The 22,949-nt window shown below is 40.0% G+C and overlaps 2 protein-coding genes and 1 non-coding gene across 7 annotated transcripts in view; 1 reads left to right on the top strand and 2 right to left on the bottom strand.

The window, feature by feature from the left end:
* Positions 1 to 1,928, top strand: part of capt (adenylyl cyclase-associated protein 1) — a 49,239-nt gene extending 47,311 nt beyond the window's left edge. For all 5 annotated transcript variants that reach the window (XM_074101819.1, XM_074101817.1, XM_074101816.1 and 2 more), the window contains 2 exons: positions 9 to 152; positions 1,039 to 1,928. In XM_074101819.1, the coding sequence (XP_073957920.1) occupies positions 9 to 152; positions 1,039 to 1,125 (231 nt within the window). In that variant the 3' untranslated portion in view covers positions 1,126 to 1,928. The remainder of the gene's footprint in view (positions 1 to 8; positions 153 to 1,038) is intronic.
* Positions 1,929 to 1,997: 69 nt separating this feature from the next.
* LOC141438121 (uncharacterized) overlaps positions 1,998 to 22,949 on the bottom strand; it is a 61,949-nt gene continuing 40,997 nt past the window's right edge. The window contains 12 exon segments of the mRNA XM_074101815.1: positions 1,998 to 2,800; positions 4,964 to 5,133; positions 7,526 to 7,745; positions 7,748 to 7,808; positions 9,675 to 9,830; positions 11,607 to 11,810; positions 12,984 to 13,119; positions 13,757 to 13,924; positions 14,489 to 14,695; positions 15,720 to 18,409; positions 18,494 to 18,728; positions 19,122 to 19,308. Of these exon segments, the coding sequence (XP_073957916.1) occupies positions 2,432 to 2,800; positions 4,964 to 5,133; positions 7,526 to 7,745; positions 7,748 to 7,808; positions 9,675 to 9,830; positions 11,607 to 11,810; positions 12,984 to 13,119; positions 13,757 to 13,924; positions 14,489 to 14,695; positions 15,720 to 18,409; positions 18,494 to 18,728; positions 19,122 to 19,308 (4,803 nt within the window). The 3' untranslated portion in view covers positions 1,998 to 2,431.
* TRNAI-AAU (transfer RNA isoleucine (anticodon AAU)) lies at positions 5,697 to 5,770 on the bottom strand. Its single transcript has one exon. It is a non-coding gene; the product is annotated as a tRNA-Ile (tRNA).

Below are 22,949 nucleotides of genomic sequence, written 5' to 3' on the forward strand. Positions count from 1 at the left end.
CCGGACAGGTGCTGGGTAAGGTGCCGACGATCTCCGTGGACAAGACGGACGGCTGCCAGATCTACCTGTCGCCCGAGGCGCTCGACGTCGAGATCGTCAGCTCCAAGTCGTCGGAGATGAACGTGCTCGTGCCCAAGGGCAACGGCGATTACGTGAGTGTTTCTTGTCTCCCTTGCTAGCGAGTACAGACCTAACATGTTTGATTGGAAGCTGGATACTTAATTTTATTTACTATATAGGGTGGAATTTTGTAATGCCACCTGAAGGGAAAGTACTTTTAATACTGTAGATAGAAAATTTTACTCATAGAAAACATCACTTTATTTTTGAAAAAAAAAAAAAAGAAAAATGCATTCAAAGATTTTCGAAAATTCGCTTGCCACACCCGGGAATCGAACCGACTAGGTACAATCTGTATAAATTACAGCCTGTACTTTTATTACCTCCTACGGTTAGGGTTAATTATAAGGATGAAATCTCTCTAACAAACTTGATAAATTAAATGAAAGGAAAACCATGAAATCTGGACTTATAAATTCAATGTGTCAAGTTAAAAGCACTTTTTACTCAAATAGCCATCTGTTTACTTAGGTATGTTAGTAATTAATAATATGGTATTTGATGGTATAAATTAAAACTACACAATGCCTGTTATCGAATAGAGAAACAATTTTAAAGCTACCTTTACAAATAACAAAGTTATAAAGGTTTGAAATTCAAGATTAGACAGAGAAAGACATTTTCATTAACTTGTAGTTGCTAGCAGCATAGCATGTGGTGAAAACAATCGATAGACTTTTTTTTAATAGCTAATAATCATATTAGGGCAAATCAATCGTGTATAATGTGAAGTAATCATATTGATGCTGTTACCCCTGATGTAGCTGCGACTGCGTAGGGTAGGCAATAATATGTATGTTACGAACGCTGTACGGTGGTTTTAGCAGAGAAAACACACCGTTTTTTGGCTGGATCTGAGTCGGATGCGTTCCGGTCTGATTAATTATTTGATGAAATTACATGAATGTTATGTTCCAGACGGAGTGGCCAGTCCCGGAGCAGTTCAAGACAGTGGTGAACAAGAGCGGCGGCCTCAGCACCTCCCCCGTCGAGAGCAAGGGCTAGGCCTCCGCGGCCGCGCCGCCCGGGAACATGACTTGAGATTAGCCAACGTTTCATTATTCAATTACCGCGGCGTCAGCTGCCCGCTAAATTCAATTCAATAACATAATTACTTTGCACGGTCTAGTTGTAATTATATCACGCTAGAATTCAGCTCAAACTCGTTTCCGATGCACAAAAGTTTCCATGTTCCCGGGCCTCTATGATATTTAGTCTGATTTGTCATCGTGGATTCAGTCATCTTTTCTTTCCTAGTATTTAAATGTGTATCTTACAATGACGTAGCAATATTATAACTCAAGTATTTACTGGCCTTTTGAGACCTAAATTTGTATCAGAAAAGATGTTCCTTGCTTTCGTTTTTAAAATTCATTAAAATAAGATCAGTCGAGTATCAAATGATTGGAGTACCGCTCGGTACGGGATTTAGTTAAGTTAGATGTAAGACGTGTGACTGTATCGAGTTTTGAGTAAGGAATGATTTTATATAATAACTTCCTGATCTTTAGTTACCTATTTTCATTCATTAAATTAGGCGTGATTCTCCGAAAAAAAAGTTTTTATTTGGGACATTATTTGAATTTAATTTTATATTTTTGATTTAATTTTTAATTGCTTAAAAGTATTATATAACAGTAGGCAATAATGAATCAGTATAATTCCGTTTTTATGATAAATGTGACATCCTAAGTAAGAAATATTATTATTGATAATGCCATCTCTATTTTGAACATACGATAATTTGTATTACAAGTTTGCATTTTGTTAATTTATTTGTCGAGAGATTAAACTAATTTTTAAGGAAACGTGTCTTTACTTAACGCCTGAAAAACTTCATCGGGTAAACACTTTGCATCTAAATAAAACAATGGGAGTGATCATATATTTTCATTTTATTTTATTGTCACCATGGCGGACATCGTCCATTTGAATGGTGAGACTTAATATTCAAACGGAAAAGGTTAGCCATGAATTTCAAATAAATAGTTTACAATTTTAAAGTTGTCATGAAGTGGTTAACAAAACAACAGTTTGGGTAAATGATTGCTAAAAGCTATATTTACAAGTAATACCCAAGTAATATAAATATGGCATAGTCAAATATTTCAGCAGCACAGCAAAAATGTAAAATGGGACTGAACGTAGTTGAGCTCGACATGGGTCTTTACAATTTATATCTAATCGACATTTATAAAACAATATTATCTAATTAAAATATCAGTCGCATTCAAGAAAAGTTATCTCTACATTAAGTACTGGCTTAGGAGTAAGTCACATAACTAACCTACACTAGAACTATGAATATCTATCAATCGGGATCGAGTGGAGTGGAAGTGTTCGTTGGTATCCTGCCGCACTGCCACTCGTCGCTGCCGTCGGAGCACTCCAGGAAGCCGTTGCAGACGCTGGAGGGGGGCAGGCACTCGCCGAGCGGGCAGCGGTGGCCGCGGCACGAGTCGACTCGCGTCGCTCGCCTGTTCTCCGCCGCTTCTAAGTCATAATAGAAATCTTCGGAGTCGTCGTCGGCGGTTTCGTTGTGTGGCGTGTGCGCGGCGATCACGCTGTCGATCCAGTCGATGTAATTAGACACCTTCGTGTAGACTCCGGGCCGGTTGGCGCGCGCGCAGCCGTAACCATTGCTCGTCACGCCGTGGATGTACCACTTGTTGTCAGCCTCCTGAAACGTTATAAATTTATGCTATATAACAGGGGTCTTCAAACTTTTTGACTCAAGGGCCACACTGCACTTAATGTAAATTCGTGCGGGCCAAGACTTTGGCTGGTCATGGGGGTAATACATTAGTTAAGTAGACTTAGTCTTCAGGAGGTACCTAGATACGAGTAACGCATAAGGAACGCACTTGGTGTTGATTATGTTCATGAGTGGCTATCTATGATTATGACCAATTACCGTTAGTGACAGGTCTTATAAAACTAATTACTAGTTAGGTACTTGTTAAAATCGGACCCTATCGCGGGCCGGACCGTGGGCTCTCCCGCTTTCTTTCCGCGGGCCGGATTAGAGGGGCTCGCGGGCCGGACTTGGCCCGCGGGCCGTAGTTTGGCGACCCCTGCTATATGACAATGTACCTGTTCACTCTTGAATAATAAATGAACACATTCAGTGGCAAGAACCCGCTAGGGGAGTTTTCTGTTCGTAGGCAGTCTTCGCTACAAAGCGGAAAAACGCTGCTACGCGTTACGAGCGTAGCGCCGTAGCGCATGTGGCCGCGAATGTGTGAATAGGTGGACTGACGGAGGCCTATGTCCAATAGTAGTGTTGTTCCATCATGTGATTAATGATTGCTCCTTTTTTATAGTCCTGTCCCCGTTTTGGTAGAGACACATCACATACCTAGTTAATAATGATGTCCCATTATTCCATAATTGCAAGAAATAAATATAGAACGCCTAAACTTCACTAATAAATAGTATAGGTAGGTACTGTTTAGGTCGTCAGCTTCGAAAACCGTAATTACTAATAAGATCTAAGTACTAGTTGAACTTGGGTGAGGTACCTACGAGTACCTATTTGAAAAATTCTGGTGCTGACCTAATTCAAAATAAATCAAACGAGATGTTACTTAATCAGAACTGCTGTTTTTTTCTGTGATAGCGAAACTCTCAAACACGTGCTCGTGCGGGCTACGTAAGAAACATTTTTTATTCCTAGTGGGTAATTCATTTTTGGGTACTTAACACATTTAATTCCTGTATTCCTAATTTGGTGGGTAACACATTTTATTCCTGGTGGGTAGGGGTATAATTCTGATCCTAGATTTACCTTTTCACTACGAATAAATATTATTCGTATAATATTTATTCGTAGCCTTTTCATAATCCTTAAGTGAGGATGTAATAAAGATAATGGTTAAGTTTTTTTTTTTTGAGTCTTTGTATTTTTTATTTCAACTCCAAATTTTGTTACTTTTACGGTCATCCCGTAAAATCCAAATCGAAAATACAAACTGAAACAGATGCACAGAAAAACCAGAAAAAGTCCAGTCCAGTGGTGGTGTAGCGGTATAGCACGCAGCACGGAATGCTGAGGACCTGGGTTCGATTCCCAGCGCTGGTCTCTTTCAGGTTTTTCTGTGCATCTATGTTTCAGTTTGCATTTTCGAAAACTAATGGTGGTTGGGATAATAATCGTTGCCTAAAAAAACCGGCCAAGAGCGTGTCGGACACGCCCAAGATAGGGCTCCGTAGCCATTACGACAAAAAATTGAATTGTGTAGGTACCCACAGAATCTTCCAAGTTTAGGTATATTTTATACCTTAGGCTGCTATACTCTTAAACTACTAATAAGTCTCCAGCAATTATAGCCGTTATAATTTTCCTTTTAGAGGGGAGGAGGGGGGACGCTCGATTTTAATGAAAATTTGCACTTTTTAAGTTGATTATTTCACAAACAGATCTCTGAATCGAAAAATCGTCTTGACAAAAGACCTATCCAACGATACCCCACACTATAGGGTTATTCGAGAAAAAAAATCACCCCCACTTTACGTCTATGGGAGGTACCCTGTAACAATTTATTGAATAAGGTAGGCGTTACTTTGCGGAAGTCCAAATCAATGAACTAAGCCAAGAAATTATTTTAGTTCATTACCCGTAAACATTTTTTTTGGTTTTTTTATTTCACCACTGACGGCGTGACTGATATGTATATTCATGCCAAATTACAGCTTTTTAGTACTAACGGTGTCTAAGCTTATCCGCGGACGGACAGACATGGCGAAACTCTAAGGGTTCTTAGTTGACTACGGAACCCTAAAAACGACTATTGACTACAGGTATCAGCATTAGGCTACGAGTTGGTTGGGTTTGTGTTGTTACCTGGCACATGAGCGGGCCGCCGGAGTCCCCGAGGCAGGCGTCGCGGCCGCCGCGCTCGAAGCCCGCGCAGAACATGTCCTCGGTGACGCGGTAGAGCGGCAGCGCGGCCGTGCGCCGCCGGCACTCCGCCGTCGAGATCACCGGCAGCTCCACTTCTTGTAGTGTGTCCGCTGTAACGACATTAACAGATTGAGTCACGGTTCAAAAAAAAAGCAAGACCAAGTTCTACCGGATTCAATTAGTCGTACCAGTATTTAGGTAGGTATTGTTGAGATTAACGGTAGTATTTATTTTTAATTTTTGAAAACAAGAAGTATTAAATTAAATATTTACTAAAGTGCATGGTTACTCTGCAAGGGGTTTTACTTGAATATGATTGTGAAATTTGTGAATGATCCATATCAATTACCTACTGAGGTTGTAGGGTTAGTCCTGCCCTGCTCACGTCTCCCGAACCACCTAGTATCCTTAACTCGGTTACCTATTCTACAAAGGTTTGATTTTCAAGACAGACATAGAAAGAATGTAGAATGTGACGCCACGCGTAAGTAACTATATAGCAGGTATACCTACCTACTGCGTAGAGAAAAGCGTTTTAAAAAGAGATTACAGATTATTAAATAGTTATGTATTTAAATAATAAATCTTATCGTGGGGCTGATATCAGTGTCACTTTGTGTATGTTCACGTACTTAAGTTAAAATATTTGCAGAACGAAAACATGCAAAAATAATGGCCCATGAGGGGATCGAACCCGCGACCTTCGCGTTATTAGCACGACGCTCTAACCAACTGAGCTAATGGGCCGATGCGTTAGATGTTGAAACTTCAGTATCAAATCAAATAAAAAAAATACAACCAAATTGATACTCTTCTTTTTTTTTTCGGTTAGTAAAAATTAGAGTGGAAAGCTCACGCAATTTGAACGTGTTCTTGAAATTAACTCGGCCTCAGATCAGGGGGGCTACTACGAAATTCTAAAATAGAAGTTCGTATCGTACCGTCCCTATCACTCTCGTATTAAATCTCGTACTTTTCGCGTCAGCGGGACGACAAATACGAAGTTCGAATTATGCACTTCGTAGGGGCCTGAAACGAGTGTAAAATATTTGCAGGTAAGTAGGTACATTATATTCTTTGCCAAATTTTAATAAACTTTGTCTGGGCGAAGCCATAAGGTACCTAATTACTTTCCAAAAATTAGGAAATTTTTAGTTTTTTTCATTTCGAAGGGGGTCCCTTTCGGTCCTAATCTAATATGAACAGTTTAAAAAGCTGCCAAGAGCGTGACGGATACGCCCAAGATAGGGTTCCGTAGCCATTACGATAATATTTCTAAGGATTTCGTATTGTGTTACGGAATCTTCCAAGTTAAGGTATATTTCGTACAGTCAGTAATAGTAGATTATTGTCGTGGCCTGGAAGTAGGCAATTGCTAGCTGAGTATGAGTATTAAACGGACGAGCTTGCGAGTCCATTTAACTAATACGAAGCCAGCAATTGCTATTCCAGCCGAGACTAATATAAAGCTTTTCTCAAAAATGGTGAATAACTCTGAAATAGAATAAACTTTTTCTCAAAATTTATTATAAAATTTAATTTTATTCCAATATTTTTCTTATGCTTTCCCGCCTTTTTTCATTAAAAATAAACTGCAGGTGTATTTTTCCACCGAAAACACCACAAGCTATTTCAGACCCAATAGAAAAAGTCCGGAGTTCCAAGAAAATATCTGATACCGGCCATTAGACTTGGCTGTATACGACTTGTTCTGACGACTTGTTTCCATGGCCTATTTAACTTTAAAAAAAATTACTGATTGCAGGCGCGCTAATTCATTATTGTCGAGCTAGCGCGTCTGCAATCTTTTTAACTTTTTAATTTTTCGCTGACCATAAACTATGCACTTCACCTTCTGATATGTAAAGAATAATGTCAACTTTTACGGACATTTTTGAGAAAAAAATATGAACTTATTCAAAGTTTCAAAAATAAGTACCACAGACTCTTATTCCGGCGCAATAAAGCCGTAGTAACACTAGTAACATATTTTTGAGCGGTTCGAATAGATACTTTTTTTTTGCACTTAACTGTACCTTAGGCTGCTATGCTATGCTATGCTAATAATTTTCCTTGTAAAGATATAGTTACTAACGTACTGATTTTTTTTAAAATTTTCCACCTAACAGCTTAGATTTTAGAGGGAGCCCCCCCCTCGATTTTAATGAAAATTTGCACTTTAAAGTTGAATATTTCGCAACATATCATTGAATCGAAAAATCGTCTTAGAAACTTCCCAATGGTTTTAAAAGTCGTATCCAACGATACCCCACACTATGGTGTTAGTCGAGAAAAAAAAAAACACCCCCACTTTACGTCTGTGGGAGATACCCCAATAAACCACTGTCGGCGTGGCTGATATTCATGCCTAATTACAGCTTGCTAGTACTAACGGTCTCTGAGCTTAGCCGCGAACGGACAGACAGACAGACAGACAGATATGGCAAAACTATAAGGGTTCCTAGTTGACTACGGAACTCTAAAAAACGGCAGTGTACTCACGGAAGACGCGGTCATGTTCATAGAGCTGTCCCCAGCCGACGACGGTGCAGTAGGCGCCGGCGGGCGGCGGCGCGCGCGGCGGCGGCAGGCAGGCGGGCCGCAGGCGCGCGTGCAGCGGCGCGGGCGCGATGCGCAGCAGCGCGATGTCGTTGCGGAAGCCGCGCGCCGCGTAGCGCGGGTGCAGCACCACGCTGCGCACGCGCACCGCGCGCTCGCCCGGCCCGCGGCCCCCGCCCCGCGACGCAGCGCGCCCAGCCGCGCCACCCAGTGCGCGTCCACCGCCCTGGTCATACATACATAGATTTACTTATTTCTAAATGAAAATCACACAATACGCTTCTGACATATCAAAAACATAAGGGATATTCACAAAAAGTTTGTCAATAAAAATAAATAACAATAAAACTATCTTTATCTATTAGGTATCTGGGATGGGAATGTTTGGAAAATGACAGAATGTCATAGTAACACAATTCAGGTTGACTGACATGACAGCTAAGGCTACGTACGCACTATACGGTTAGTTTTAGCGTAACGTCCCACAACGGTTAGCCGTACTTAGAGAGAGTGTGTAAGTATATAAGGTGCTAGAAAATTAGGTGCGGATATTTTCAGGGTATGTAATTAATAACCTAAGAATCAATTATACACATTAATTATATAAGTATTGTGGGGTAATATTTTTTTTGTTTCATACATATAAATTAGACATGGGTAATCTCAACTCCGCGAAGTGATCTGACTCACTAGATCCAGCTCCGGTGTCGGTACCGAATCCGCTTATTGAATCCGACTCCTTTATTGACTCCGGTTCTTTCGAGCGATTTTTAATTTATCTATGGCCGATGCGGCCCGGCGGCTCGGTTCGGTAGGTACCAAGGTCAAGGTACTGAACTGAAGTACCGATTCGTTTCGTCCTTTTAATGTTGAAAAATTCAAAATTGTGTATTTTTTAAAGAACTATGAGCTACTTTAAGAACCTACTAGTTTTCTGTTTGATTATTTAAAGCTTGAAAACAGTGTTAAAATAAGCGTCACCCGCTCCCACCGGCCATATTATATTGTGTTTTAATTCTATCTCATTTCTTTCCAATATAACCGAACGAGTAGTCCGTCCGAGTACCGACGTAGGTTAGGTACCGGCTCACTCAGCGCCCGACCAAACGTAATAAGATCCGATCCGATCCGATCCGAGCCGAGAGTGAAAGCGGAGCGAGTGAGTGTGACGGCGATCACGAGCCGCTCGATCCGGCCGGCCGGACTTGGTCGGAGTTAGTAACTCCGGAGTCGATAAGATTTGAAAGGAGTCATTAAGGGATTCGGATCCGCTTGAGGATCTGACTCTTTTGAATCTTCAGATCCGGATTTACCCATCTCTAATATAAATACCATTCAGTCCAAAAATAATCATTCTTGCATTAACATTTTTTATTTATTTTATTTAATTGAAGCTAATTAACAACGATGCAATTACCTAATCGATCCTCAAAATATCCGCATCTGATTTTCTAGCACACTGTACGATTTGGTGAAGTTTTTTTCAAATTTTTGCATATAGTATAGGTAAAAACTCAAGTATAGCCCTTGTATACCGGGCTTGGCCTATAATACGAGCAAAAAATTAAATCATAGCATAGATCATCCTCGTCAATCTAAAGAACATTAGTTCAGCGACTTTTAAAAATAATGAAATCTTTAACTTTCCATTTTTCATACATACAAATTAAATACTTCTATCAATGTACGCCATCCTGAACCCAACTGACGTCGCCTGTCACGCTACAAACATCAAGCATTTTGCTTTACATTGCTTCTCCGAATAAACTTAAAAGTGTAATAAAAATTAAAAAAACTAACTAGGTATTTTTAAAAATCGCTGTTCTAATGTTGTTCAGTTTGACGTGTACGATCTATGTTTTAATTATTTGCTCATATTACAGGCCACACCCGGTATGTAGCAGAGTACTAAGTCGATAAGGAAGTTAAGTTCGTTTTAGAACATGAAACAACTTTAATTTACTCGCACGAATCTTATGCACAAATATCTAGTACTAGGTGCATACAAGAGGGGATTTACTTGTTCAATAACGGCGCGTTGTTGTATAGCAAGTAATAGTATGGTAGGTAGGTAAGTGTAGTGTATACTAACTGGTAGAAGCAGTGGCTGGCCGAGAGCAGCCAGGTGGGCGCGATGAGCGTGGCGCCGCACTGGAATTCCCCGTCGCGGTACAGCGCCGCCTGCCACGGCCACGCGCCCGCCGCCGCGCCTGCGCCGCCCACCACCCTGCCCCAGCGCACGCGATTACTACACCCGCGCCCAATCAACGTTAAGAGCGTTTATACTCGTACCTGCTGAGCTGGCAACGTTGCGTTTTTGTTAGTTTTACTCGATTATTCCATAAAAAACTAAAGAAAATAAAAAATTTGGTCTGATAGAACTCTTGTTAATGTATAAGTTAATGTGTCTACTCCCAATAATTATTCGTGACAGACTTTTATAGGTGTTCTTTAAAAACGAATTAATGTTTATTAACGGTTATTAAAGAAAATGAAAGTCTATAACGAATAATTATTGGAGTAGACACATTAACTTATATATTAAGAAGAGTTCTATCAGACCACATTTTTAATATTCATTCAACTTTTATGGAATGAAAAAGAAACAAAAAAAATGCAACGTTGCCAGCTCAGCAGGTATAAACGCTCTTAAAGGCGAAACCAATACATAGGACGGCAGTGGGTCGGGAGCGGGTCGGGTCGGGAGTGCAGCGGGCCTATTTACTTACGTGACTGTGTTTATGAACAACATCACACCATGGCGCACGCGCACGACTCGCCCCGCGCCCGCCATCGGTGTGATTTCGTTTATAAATAGGCTCGTAAATAGGCCCGCCGTACTCCCGACCCGACTCGCTTCCGACCTGCTGCCGTCCTATGTGTGGTTTAGGCTTAAACCCTCCGCGGATGGTACGAACAACACACACAAACATTTAACAAAGATAGAAAATTGAAAACTCCCGACATTGTCATTTTAAAGTTCAATATCTCAAAAACGCCTGAACCGATTTTGATGGAACATAGCTACGTACCACCGCTTAGTTAAGAAACTCTCTTTTACGTAAAAAAAATATGAAAGCTGTTTTAGACAATTTGTTGTACGTATAATCAGTGGTGGGGTATAATCACTCTTTTTACAGAAATTTGAGGGAGTTAACATCAATAATTTACACAAATATAGGTACATACATACCTATTTTTCAAATAACTCACTGACCGTAGTGCAATGCAAGCGAAGCGGACTCCGAAAGGTCTCAATTTAACTTGCAATAATCAAGCTCATAGATACTTCCATGCAGCTGAACCATGTACCTAAGTTAAATTGAGTCCGTGCAGAGTCCGCTCCGCTCGCGGTGGAAGGCTGGCATAAATTTTCTTTTCTTCCAATTCTATAATTTCATCATAACCGCACTAAATACCCAGACTTTTCTGCTCTAGAGCAGAAAAAATGTATGAAAATCCTTTATACCACCAAAGAGGTAACACAAGTATTTTTGCTATAAAATTAGCCTGCATAGTGAAAAAAAATCGATGTTAGGTTACCAATCCTACCAAAAACAGTAAGTAGCCGTAAGTAATTTAGCGCGTATCCGAAATTTGACAGATCGCGGGTAAAAATATCAAACCGCTACCGCTACTGCCAAAAAAAAAAAAAAAGTAAGAAATAAAAAAAAACAAATTGGCGGGAACCTTGCGAATTTTCCGTGAATATTTTTTGAGTGTGAATGTAAACTTACAAAAAAGGAATCATCGAGTGCTAGTGACATTTCTTTCCTTAGAGGAAGTTTTCTTTCCTATTAATTGTTTAGCATGAGTTTTTTTTTCGTCTACTATTCCTGTAATAATTGAAAGAAAAGCAGATTATGAACCTCGCATTACTTAAGTAATTTATATAGCCCTCGTGCTTTTTAACGCTCGGGCTCCAAATCGGCACTCGGTGCAATAATAAATAACTTTCTGCTTGGTGCAACAATCTACTGATTAATATGAGTGAGTGTCACGATAGTTTCATGGTTAAAATTACCTAGGTTGTTGTGCGTCGGCATGCGGGCGCACGCCGCAGTCGAGGTCCCGGCAGCGCAGGCGCAGCGCGCGGCGGCGCGCGCACGCGGCGCGGCGGAAGGAGAGCCGCGCGTCGGCCGCGCGCGCCGCGTCGTGCCACACCTCCCAGTAGCCCGCGCGGCTGCTCGAGCGGCCCTCGCGCGCCTCGCGCGCCCAGCCCACGCTCCTGACACAATGGACTGTTAGAGCGGGTGACACTATTTCCCGGCCCAGATAATACCGACCCGATTTTTCGTGAACACGCCCATACATAGTCATGTACGCCCATACAAAATAAACGAAAAATCAGCCCGGTCTTTCCATTTCGGTATTATCCGGGCCGGGAAATAGTGTCACCCGTTAGAGCCTTATCACGCTGGTGATTTATGAAAGCGCAGAGAGCCTGCAACGCTTTCGTCGCGGGCACGGAACGAGATCCCTGCGAGCACGCAACGATTTCGCTGCCACCAAGTCGCCAGTGTGATGAGACTCTTTATGCGCGTATCCATTTAATCAGCTTAATTCGACTTGAGGCAAATTGAGGCTCCTCACAATGAGACATATGAAGCACATCTGAGGCACTAAGATGTGCGTAAAACAAATAGAACTTTTTGCTGTTATTCTATACAAGGTGGAATTTTTTTTTCATCTCTCCTGTTCGGAAAGTTTAATTTTCATGGATAGATTGCCGGGTGGAAAATTGTGTTTTCATCTCTAGGGTGGAAAGTTTTTTTTTTTATTTTTCGATTAGCCACTAGAGTTTACGTCAATGACACTTTTTTTTCACGTTTTGGCATGGCCATCTAGATGCGCGTCGTGACCAAGGAGCTTATATACAACACTGGAGGTTGAACGCTGAACATCCGTTTGAAACAAGAAATTTGATCTTTATTACGTCACGAACATATTCCATCTTTTTCTTTAGTTAGGTTAAGAAAGAGATGGATGGAAAAGAGGTCAAACTTCTTTGTTCCTTCCACCTCCAACCTCCAGTTGTGTAAATTAGCTCCTTGGTCGTGACCAACTTGATTTTTTTTTATAGTCGGCCGTTCAAGTGGCCGAAAAGGTACCGTTGGAGGTTGGATATAAGTAAATTCAATTTATTATTATTCTAATTTTTTTGTAGTATTTTACTTTCCTCACAGTCGAAATGAAAAGCAGAGTGTCTTACTCGGGTGAAATTACCCATTTCCCCTGGAACTATCGGGTGAAATGGGTCACTTTCCACCCTTGGTTATCAATCTACTAAACACCACCTGGAGAGGAAGTACTTACTACAATACTGAAGATAGGAAAATTTGCTCTAGACTAGATCATTAACAAGAAGTGTCAGTAAGAACATGAGGTGTGTTGAACTCACTGAAAAGTCATGGCCTTGCAGACGGCGCGGCCGAGGTCGGGCAGCTGCAGCGCGCTGCCGGCGCGCGCCACCACCTCCGCGAAGCTGTCCACGCACAGCCGGCCCCACACGCCGCGCTTGCGCACCATCACGTACCCTGACACAATACAACGACTCACAAATCTTCATAGAGCATTCATACTCGCGCGAGTGACGATACGAGCAGTGAGTCGAATCACGAGAAGTGTGTGTGGACGATCATTCGCGATTCGCCTCGCGCCTCGTTTCGTTTCTAGCTGCGTTACGCTTGGGAGATCTAACTTGTATCTTACTTCATGAAACTCATTTTCCATTGGGTGCCACGCGAGACACGAGTGTAATCCTGGCAACGCCTTCGATCGTCTGTATTAATAGCATCAAGAACTCGTGAAGGGCGGATCCAGCTTTATAGCCAGGGCGGGGCGGGAAGATGATCGCATGGTCAAATTTTATAGCCATTCTCCTATATTGTCGTACAAATAGGTATATATTTTTTATTAAAATCAATGATTTAGATAAATATCTACTATTGTTCTAGACCCAGCCCAGGACCCAGGTAGGTACGGGAGCGTCATGGTTGAATCTCCCATAACGGCGGAGTGGACAAACGCCGATGTGTTTTTAGTGGGTATGCTATGCTCCCTCAAGTGATAGAGCCCCACATAACTTTCCACAGCATTTTCACATCGCAAAAAAAGGGCTCAGGTAGGTCATGACATGACCCCCCTGGATCCGTCCTTGAGTCGATTGCTCACCTTCCTCGTTGTAGGGCACGAGCTCGTTGTCGTCGAGGTCGTCGGCGAGCGCGACGCAGCTCTTCTCGTCGTCGCCGAGCGGGCAGTCGGGCGCGCCGTCGCACACGCGCGCCTGCTCCACGCACTGCCGCGCGTTCGCGCACACGTACTGCCCCGGGGAACACCACTCTGGAAACGGATTCCTAGTAATCGACTCGTGTTCAGATGATTGTTAGATAGTTCATTTGCAGAGTAAAAAGAAGTAAAAAGGAGTTTATTTAAATACAAAATCATTGCAATAATGGTATAATATTAAGTATATATTAATACGGCAGCTGTACACTGGATTCTGGGCGTTTAAATCATTGCATTTAACAGTTGAATCAAAATACCAGGATTTAGATTCCCATGCAAATTCCCAAAAATTATATCGCGGTGTCCATTTTCGTCGCATGCAGAACAACCGCGCAAAATTTCATGGTATGAATGGGTTAAATTTTATATACTTACAAATTACTACCACTTACTGTGGCTTATATATTATTGAGATAAAAAGTAGACTAAGTAAGTACAACATACCTACATTAGAGATCCAGCTATCGGCATACCAAATTTCGTCTAAACACGTCCAGCTTTTTTTATATTTCTAAGGGACAAGTCCCTTTCATTCACATTTTCAGAAGTCTCAGCAAATCTAATCCTAATGTTATCGCATAGTGTACTACTTCTAAATAGACGGTGTGAGTTAGTTACCGCACTGATTTTCATCGGAGTAGTCCCAGCAGTCGACGACGCCGTCGCAGATCTTGGCGGCGGCCTGGTCGGCGCGCAGGTGGTCGGCGCACGAGCAGCCGCGCTCGTCGTCGCCGCCCGCGCACTCCAGCAGCCGGTTGCAGCGCGACGTCAGCGGCACGCACGACCCGCCCTCGCACCGGAACATGGTCGCATTGTCGCACTCCTCTACAGATAATATTAACATGCTTACGCTTACAACCGCTCAACATCTTAAAAGCGCAGGCGAAAAAATGAAAAGAAGTATTTAAATAAATAAATACATAAATCTTGGGACGATTGACACCTGACCTAGTCTCAAACTAAGCAAAGCTTGTACAGTCGAACAAATTGAATCATGTACCAGGGTGAAACCTTTGTGCTATTAAATAATGCCATGTTGACATCCCATACTTATGTCAACGACATCATAGTGAGATTTATTATTAAAAGGTTCCACCCGTCAAAAATATCTATACACCTTTATGCCACTAACCTTGTTCGGTGTATACATATATATTTGACGCTATGGCTGTATAGATATTTATGCCCTTGACAGTACATGAATCAGTTTGTTCGACTCTACCTATTCTGTGTATGATAACCATATTTATATAGATAAACTAATAAAATATCCAATAATCGAGCCCAAATTTTGAAATGAATAATCGAGAACAAACTTATCATGACATTGTCTTAGTTTTAGTTCATTTAAGTTAAGTAGTTTATCTGATCTACAGTGACAAACAAAACGTGGTAGAGCGGGTCATATTAGTCACTGTTGGGTTGCTGACCCAGTGAGTAAACCAATTTTTAAATGAGAACAAAGCAGGAATGTAAAGTACTTATAGTTATGCATCAACTGATGCCCATTTCTAACGGGATCTTATCGGCTTGTACATCTCCAATTAATCTTTATTGTTATATTTTAACTTTAGATAGGAGTTGTGTTTCCATTGTATATAGTTACACCGTCGACCGTATCATAGTTAGGTAGAAATACAAGATGTGAATTAAAAAGATTGGAAGCGCGAATAAATAACAAATAATTTAATTTAAATCCAGAGAGAGAGAGAGAGAGAGAGAGAGAGAATGAGAGAAAGAAAGTTACTTATAGTTTTAGTTCAGAATAAGTACCATGGCTGATGAAATTCCTATTTGTGTTTACTCAGTAATTAATTAATAGTGATGAACACTATTATATATAGCTTACCTGTTTCAATATTATCCTTTATCGTATCTTTTTCCTCAGGTTTTTCGAAATAGAGCTTGTTGAAGTTCTTTTCAGAGTTCAGTTTATCGATTGATCCGAAATCTTGCTTGGAAGGTGGAGCTTTATTGAAGGTTTTAGTTAAAATTTTAAATCCTGCTTGGTTTAAAGTATAACTGGATGGTATAGCTTTTGTAGAAATTACTCCCCCTCCTGGGGTGCGAAATAAAGTGTTATTCTGTGAATCTGATATTGTGGCCAGGTTTGCAAGTTGTTTCAACTTGTCTATAGTAAGAGTACTCGTTTGACTACTAGGTATTTCCAAAACAACATCCGGCTCCAAAGCTAGTTCGTAAGCGGGAAGGTCGAGAGTTTTATTAGCCTGCTTACTACTGACACTACCAGTCACATGATATGAGACTCTATATGTGCCTTCAGGAACATTAATTAAATTATCGTTCTTAGTTGCACCAGAACCAGTTAATTCATCACTAGTTTTAGGTAATCTATTACTGCTAGTGATGACGTCAGGGGTACTTGCCACTGTCATACTATTACTGACATTGGTTAGAATAAACGTATTTTCGGTATCGTTCTCGCTATCTTTCGTTGTCAGTGAAATTTTTGGTGTAACAGAATCACTGTCTTCGTTTGTTACAGTTAATTTTGTAGTTTTCTCAATTATTATTTGAGATCGAATGTTGCTGGCAAAAAAACTGCGTTCTTTATTATCGGCTGCTGGTTTGTCGACTCTAATTAGCGGCCGAGGTCGCAAGGGCCTGTTTACGCCAAGATTAGACTTAGCTGGCAATAATGTTATAACTTTTTCAGTTGTCGCCTCTATCTCGTCTTCAGGTACAAGTTCAACTGATCCAGTAATTTTGTTATGATTCTGTCGATCCTCATTTTCAGATTCATCAAATTCTTTTAGTATGGGTTTTTCTGTAGTGCTACTTTGTGTATATCTTTTAATTATTTCCGTCAAATTTCTTAAAATAGATACTTTGCCCGGAAACTTTGGAGTTGTATTTGGGAAAATAGCGTCATTCTTTGTAATAATTGCTTGTAATGTGTCATTGTAGTATTTTTCCGGGGATTGTTTATTGAATGTACCATTTTCATTAGTCGAAGTATTTACTAGCTCCCATGTATGATGAGGTGCCTCTGTACTGGGTATAATTGATACTTTGTTATTGGGTCGTCTTGTTGTATTTTCTTTCTCTTCGTGCATGTCTATAACTTTCGTGGTAGTGCTAGAGTAAATTTCTTTAGCAGCAGTGGTTGAAACGGTACTGGTTGTTGTCGAAGTACTAGTAGTACTGGCATCTTGTTGTTTCTTAAGAATGGACGCACCTTCTATTGATACTTTCTCAGTGCTGTTATCGTTTTGCTCAAATTGGACAACATTTAAAGTTACAGATGTTGTTTTGTCCTTAGGAGGTCTTTCTACCGGTTTGCCATCGTCTTCATTATCCTCGTTGGTTTCTTGAGATTGCACTACGGCACTGATTTTATCTACGGGAATCGGGTGTGGTTTTGGGAAACTCGATCCCAATGTTTCCATGTCTTTCAAAGGTGGTGCGAATGTCGGTAGTGTAAAACTCGTGTAGACTGGACCTGGAGCTGGTACATATACATCTGCAGCTAAGTTCGGGTCAACGTTCAGCAATCCTGGTGGCTTGTACGTTACCTTTTCTCTATTTTTAACAGGAGGTATTGGAGTCAAAAAACTTTCTAAAACTGATGTATCTTCAACAACTTCTGCGATTCCGATTCTATCTTCAGCGTTTTGTTCTACGGGTTCGATGGGCTGTTCCTCAGAAACTACTGGGATGTTGCTTGTTGACTCGTAGTATGGCCTAGTTATAGGACGCCATGGCTCATTATCAATAACGTGTGGAACTGTAAAGAGTGTATCAATTTTAGGTATATCTTTGTAATGATTTTCGTTCGTAAGAAGGTCTAGCAATATTTGTGAAACGTTGTTCGGATTCAATTCGGATGTAGTTGAAGGGATATTTGTTGTTGAGCTTGTTGTAGACGCGTTAGTAATTCTTACAGGATCTTTTTTTGGCGTGGGTTCTGTTTTTGATTTCACATTAAGAGTAGAAGTGATTGTAAATGGTCGAGTCTTTGGTGTTGTAGTAAAAATGCGTCTCGTTGTAGATGGTCTAAACGTGGATGGTCTTATTGTGGGTGCTTTGGTTATAGGTGCTTTCATCGTGGTTGACGTCGTAGTAGTTTTCAGTGTAGACGCAGGCTTAAGATTTGGTTTTTCATCGTGTCTAGGTGGACTAGAATTTTGCTTATTTTCAGTAATATCAGCTTCAGTTTTGGTGATTTGAAAACTTCCTTGCACTACGGGCAAATTTTCCATATCAATATCCGGTTCGTCAGGATCCCTTTTCTTATTTGACTGATTTGGTTTAACAGTGGTTTTACGAACAACGCCCACTCTGCTTTGTAGGGTTTTGTCTTTACTACTCGGCGGCGGAGCCGTTTTCGGACTGTTCGCAGCCATGCTATCGTTCAACGCTTCTTTGACATAAGACTCGGAATGATAAGTATGCGTGAGATCCCTCTTTATAACTATACTAGACGTGTCAATTTTTATTTGCCCAAAAGATGGGTGCTTTGAATTAATATCCTGAATCAAGATATTTTTCAAAGTGTCTTCCAAGTTTGATACGGAACTGAAAAAAAATAAACAATTTACTTAAATAATTATCTCATAATATTTTGTCGTCATATTGTTTGACACAAGGTTAAAGAATTACCTCGGTATTTTTCTTCTATCCAGGTATAGTCTGAAGTGCACGTCAAGACGGCGGTCTCCAAAGCCTGTGACGAGAGCGCCGGCGAAGGCCTGGCGCAGGGGCGAGGGCGCCGCGAGCGCCTGCCGCAGTGCCGCAGCGTAGCGCCGCTGGCGCTCACGGTAGGACGGGCTGCCGGGCACACCACCGTATACGTCCCCGCGGGTCACACGTAGCGTGCCCTCAAATGACATTATTGCTGAAAAAAAGAGTCAACTTGTTATAATGACACAAAGATCAGGTTATTTGGACGCAGAAAATTTCACGCGAAACGCCCGTGGGGGCCCACGGCAGAAACACAGAAACAGACAGTTTGAAAGGCATTTTTTAAATTAATCTATTAATTGACATTCTTTGTTTTTTGTTATATTTTTTACGGGTAAGAATAAAAGAAAACTAATAACACTAAACAAGAACACATAAATATTAAACTAGAACAAACCAAATTTCACCACATTAAAAAAAAAGGTACGAATATAAAAACGTTAGCGAAAAAGTGTTCGTTTCGTATAACCTTGTCTTAATATACTAAATCTAATACTAATTCTTATGAATTCAGTCATAACTAAGCGGATAGTGATAAAGTACTCACGTTCTCCATTGTCGGGTCTTAAAGCTCCCATGTAAAACGCCAAAGCTGCCACTGCCAATACCGCGACGGCTGCCAGCAGCGCGCCCCCGACCAACGCCGCCGAGCACAGCTTGCCGCTGCTTCGGGTGCCGCTCGAGGCGCTGCCTATACCACGCCCGTACCCTCCTCCCGCGAACCGGTATTCACTCTGTTGACAAATTACGATCGAATGTTAAATCGGAAAACAAATAAATCATAACCTGCAGGTCGTTATGCTACAAAGCAAAGTTGATGTCGACGTTAGACGCCCTGAGAACTGCCTGAAGGCAGTGCCGAATACATTTTACCTCTAGTCACTTTTCACGCCGTGACTCGTATATCATCAAAACCAATGAAACACTGTAATTGGCTTGAGAACATACATATATATCGGTTAGAGGAAAATTGCTAGGTTTGTTAAGTGTATACCTACGTTAAAGATTGTTTATGCCGTAAATGGATGATTCTCTATACATTCTTAATGCGTTTCCTTTTTTTTATAAATGTTATATCGGAAATAAAATATTTTTGAACGCAAGTATAACAATAATCTTTTTAGAGCAGGTGTCATTGAATAGTTTATTTTAAAAAACTCTAAGCATCAACAACACAGTCTCCTGTCTGTCCCATTTTCTGGAACTAGGGCTTTGAAATTTATTTATTTATAAACCAATGAAAATTTACAGCATTACAGTATACAGGGCGTCCCAAGACTATGGGTCATCAAGGGAAAGTACCTGAAATGTCGTAGAATAGGATATTTTGCTGAAAGAAGACTTTATGTTATTTTTAAAAGTTAGTAATTCTGCATTTAAAGATTTTCTAAGAATTACTTGCTTCGTCTGGGAATAAACCGACTTAAATATAAACAAAAATCACCCCAATTTTTATGATGCCAGTGAAAAGAATTGACAAAAAATAATAAATATTCTTAAGTAACATTTTAAAGGAAAGGAACAACGTAAAATTCAAGAAAATTATTTATGTGCGACGACGACGTTCCAAAAACAGCGATATTATCATTCCATAGATAGCAAGCATTAAATTGATTATTCGCTAAAAGACTTCCTAGCACAGTTTTCCTTATTATAAGTGCACGTTATAAAAAGATTGGCGATTTGCGCAAGAAAAGAGGGATCACATTTTGAGCATTTAATTAATTAGTTTCCAAAAAAATACTTAATTGACTTCGGCAGTTTCATATATGGTTTTACTTAATTAGATTAAAATGATTAATTTCACGTTTTTCCTTTCTTTTAAGATACTATGTTACTTAGGAAGAATTACTATTTTTTGTTCATTATTTGGATTGGCATCATAAAAATAGAATTACTAACTTTAAAAAATTAACATAAAGTCTTCTTTCAGCAAAATATCCTATCTACGATACTTCAGGTAGGTACTTTCGATGATGACGCCCTGTATATACCAATGCAGAATGATTAAACTTTGTACTATTAAAATTACTATTCCTGACCTTAATGTTTTTTTTCTTAGTGAAAAGGAAATAATTTGATGGGCGAGAACGCCTTTACAGAGAATTGCTAATCTTTATAGATCCCCCCATAAAACTAATATATTCTGAGAGTGAACTGATAATGAAGACGGATAAGGCACCGCATATAATGGCAGTGAAAGCAACCTTCGCTATCTGTTAAATTATACCATATCCTTAAAAATATGTGTAGGTTGCACGTCATTTTAAAGATCACGAACAGAATTTTGATGAGGTTCAAATTTTGGCTTGTGGTTTTTTGGTCCGAGTAATTATACCGTGGAAGCGGCGGCCATTATAAAACGGTTCGCATATTTACAAACGCAAGAATGAAGATAGTCCAAACCACATGGCGAAATGATCCCACCAACAAGTAGCAGTAATTTCGTAAGATGTTTCTTTACTTTGTAGCAAGACATGCCAAGCGCAAAAAAGTTGAACCTATATTTATTTGTTTTAGTTTTTTTTATGGAAGAAAAACTAGATAGGTACAGTCGAGTCATTTGATTCCTGACCCACCGTAGAACGTTCTCACAGTAAGTGTCATTATAAATTCCCTTGTCAAGGAAATTCAAGGAATGCGATGTCACTATGACTTTTTCTACGAACAGTGGGTCACGATTCAGTTGGTTCAAGTGTACATAATTCGATCCACTCCACATTTGTAGGATAGTATTAGTGGGTTGGTCAAATCCATGATATTAATCATCGATCTATATTCAACTAGAATCAGTTGGCAGAAAGCTACTCATCCTTATATTTTGCTCACAACTAAATAAATAAATATCACGGGACACTCCACACCATGTGGCCTAGTCTCAAAGTAAGCAAAACTTGTGTTATGGGTACCTACTAGTTAGGCAACTGATAAATACAAAGATTCGTATTTTTACTAATAAAGTAGGTAAATATTAAGACGGTATATATTATAAATCCGACTTTCAATTTGAAATTCCCTCGTGTTTCAAGTTACAAACAACCTTATTTTGCAGTGCAGAACTGTCATTCAGAAAGCTTATTCAGAGTTGTTGGTAGGTACGGAACCTTCGGTGCGCGAGTCTGATTTGCAATTGGCTGGTTTTATTATATAGTAAGAATGCAATGATTTAATACAAGGTTTAATAGTGTTATTGTTTGTTAGTTTTTTTATAAGAATTTATGTATTATAACTTCAATTTTTTTGCTTTACGGCAAACGTTCATAATAGTTTAGCAACTATTACCTACCGCCAATAATCTGGAGATTACAAAAGGAGCATAGAAAATGACTGTCAACCCTCCGTAACAAGTAGGCACTTCATGAAAAAGAATAAGAGATTAGCGCTTTTATTTTTCACATGCCATTGCCACGCACACATATCGATAACGAAGTTTTTACCATTTAAAGTGCAGAATCCTCAGAAGCATATAATTTATGTACGTATATAAGTATCAGGGGACACCTGACCGTGATACTCGCGGCTATTATTGCTTATTTATTTAGCAAATACGACCGACGTCCGCCGTGTAATTGCACCTCTTAAATTGCCAGTTGCGCAATGAGAGCGTTGAACTCCACGAATTACTCACGTATTTAATTACTTACGAGGAATGTATATCATACTTAAAAGCTTTTTAAAGTAACTTCTGTAAGTTATTAAGAAGATGAACAGGAATGAAAATGATTTAAATGATAGCTGCCCCACCCCTCACCCCTGCCTACTAAAATTCACTCTGAATACACCGCCGAAATGTCAAAACAAGTCGGTAGGTACGACATAAATATCTATGTTATTAATATTATAAACAGAAAGTATTATATTATGAAACGATGTTACAGTAAGTAATCTAATATGAAGTGTTTCATAAAGGCCCTTTCTTCCCGGTTGATCGACACCTCTGGGGACCCAAGAGCTGGTACGTATTTATTCCAGCGGATCGCACTTGCGGTCCAAAGGGGTAATGCGGCCAGCATCATGGGAACTCTGCCACAGACAGATCTTTTGGACGGGGTGTTCTTTTTAGAAATTTTTATTTTTATAGTAACATATAGATATAATTAGTTAAGGTTTCTTAGGCAAGTTTTCTTTGTCTTCTTATTATTATTATTTTATTTAATTTAATCTATATTTAATAATAAATTTATTGTGTTACATTGTAAAAAGTATTTTATGACTTAGGTACACATTCGCGATTTCGCAAATACCTACTTAAAACTTGTTTTTATTGATTAATGTGTTCTCTGTAATTTCCGAAGTGCGAATAATAATATTTCTATTTCTAGTACCTAGTGAGTAAATTTTCCTAAACACAGATTTAGATTTTTATATACTGACC

This window comes from Choristoneura fumiferana, chromosome 18, assembly GCF_025370935.1.
Source record: "Choristoneura fumiferana chromosome 18, NRCan_CFum_1, whole genome shotgun sequence".
NCBI classification, from domain to species: Eukaryota; Metazoa; Arthropoda; class Insecta; order Lepidoptera; family Tortricidae; genus Choristoneura; species Choristoneura fumiferana.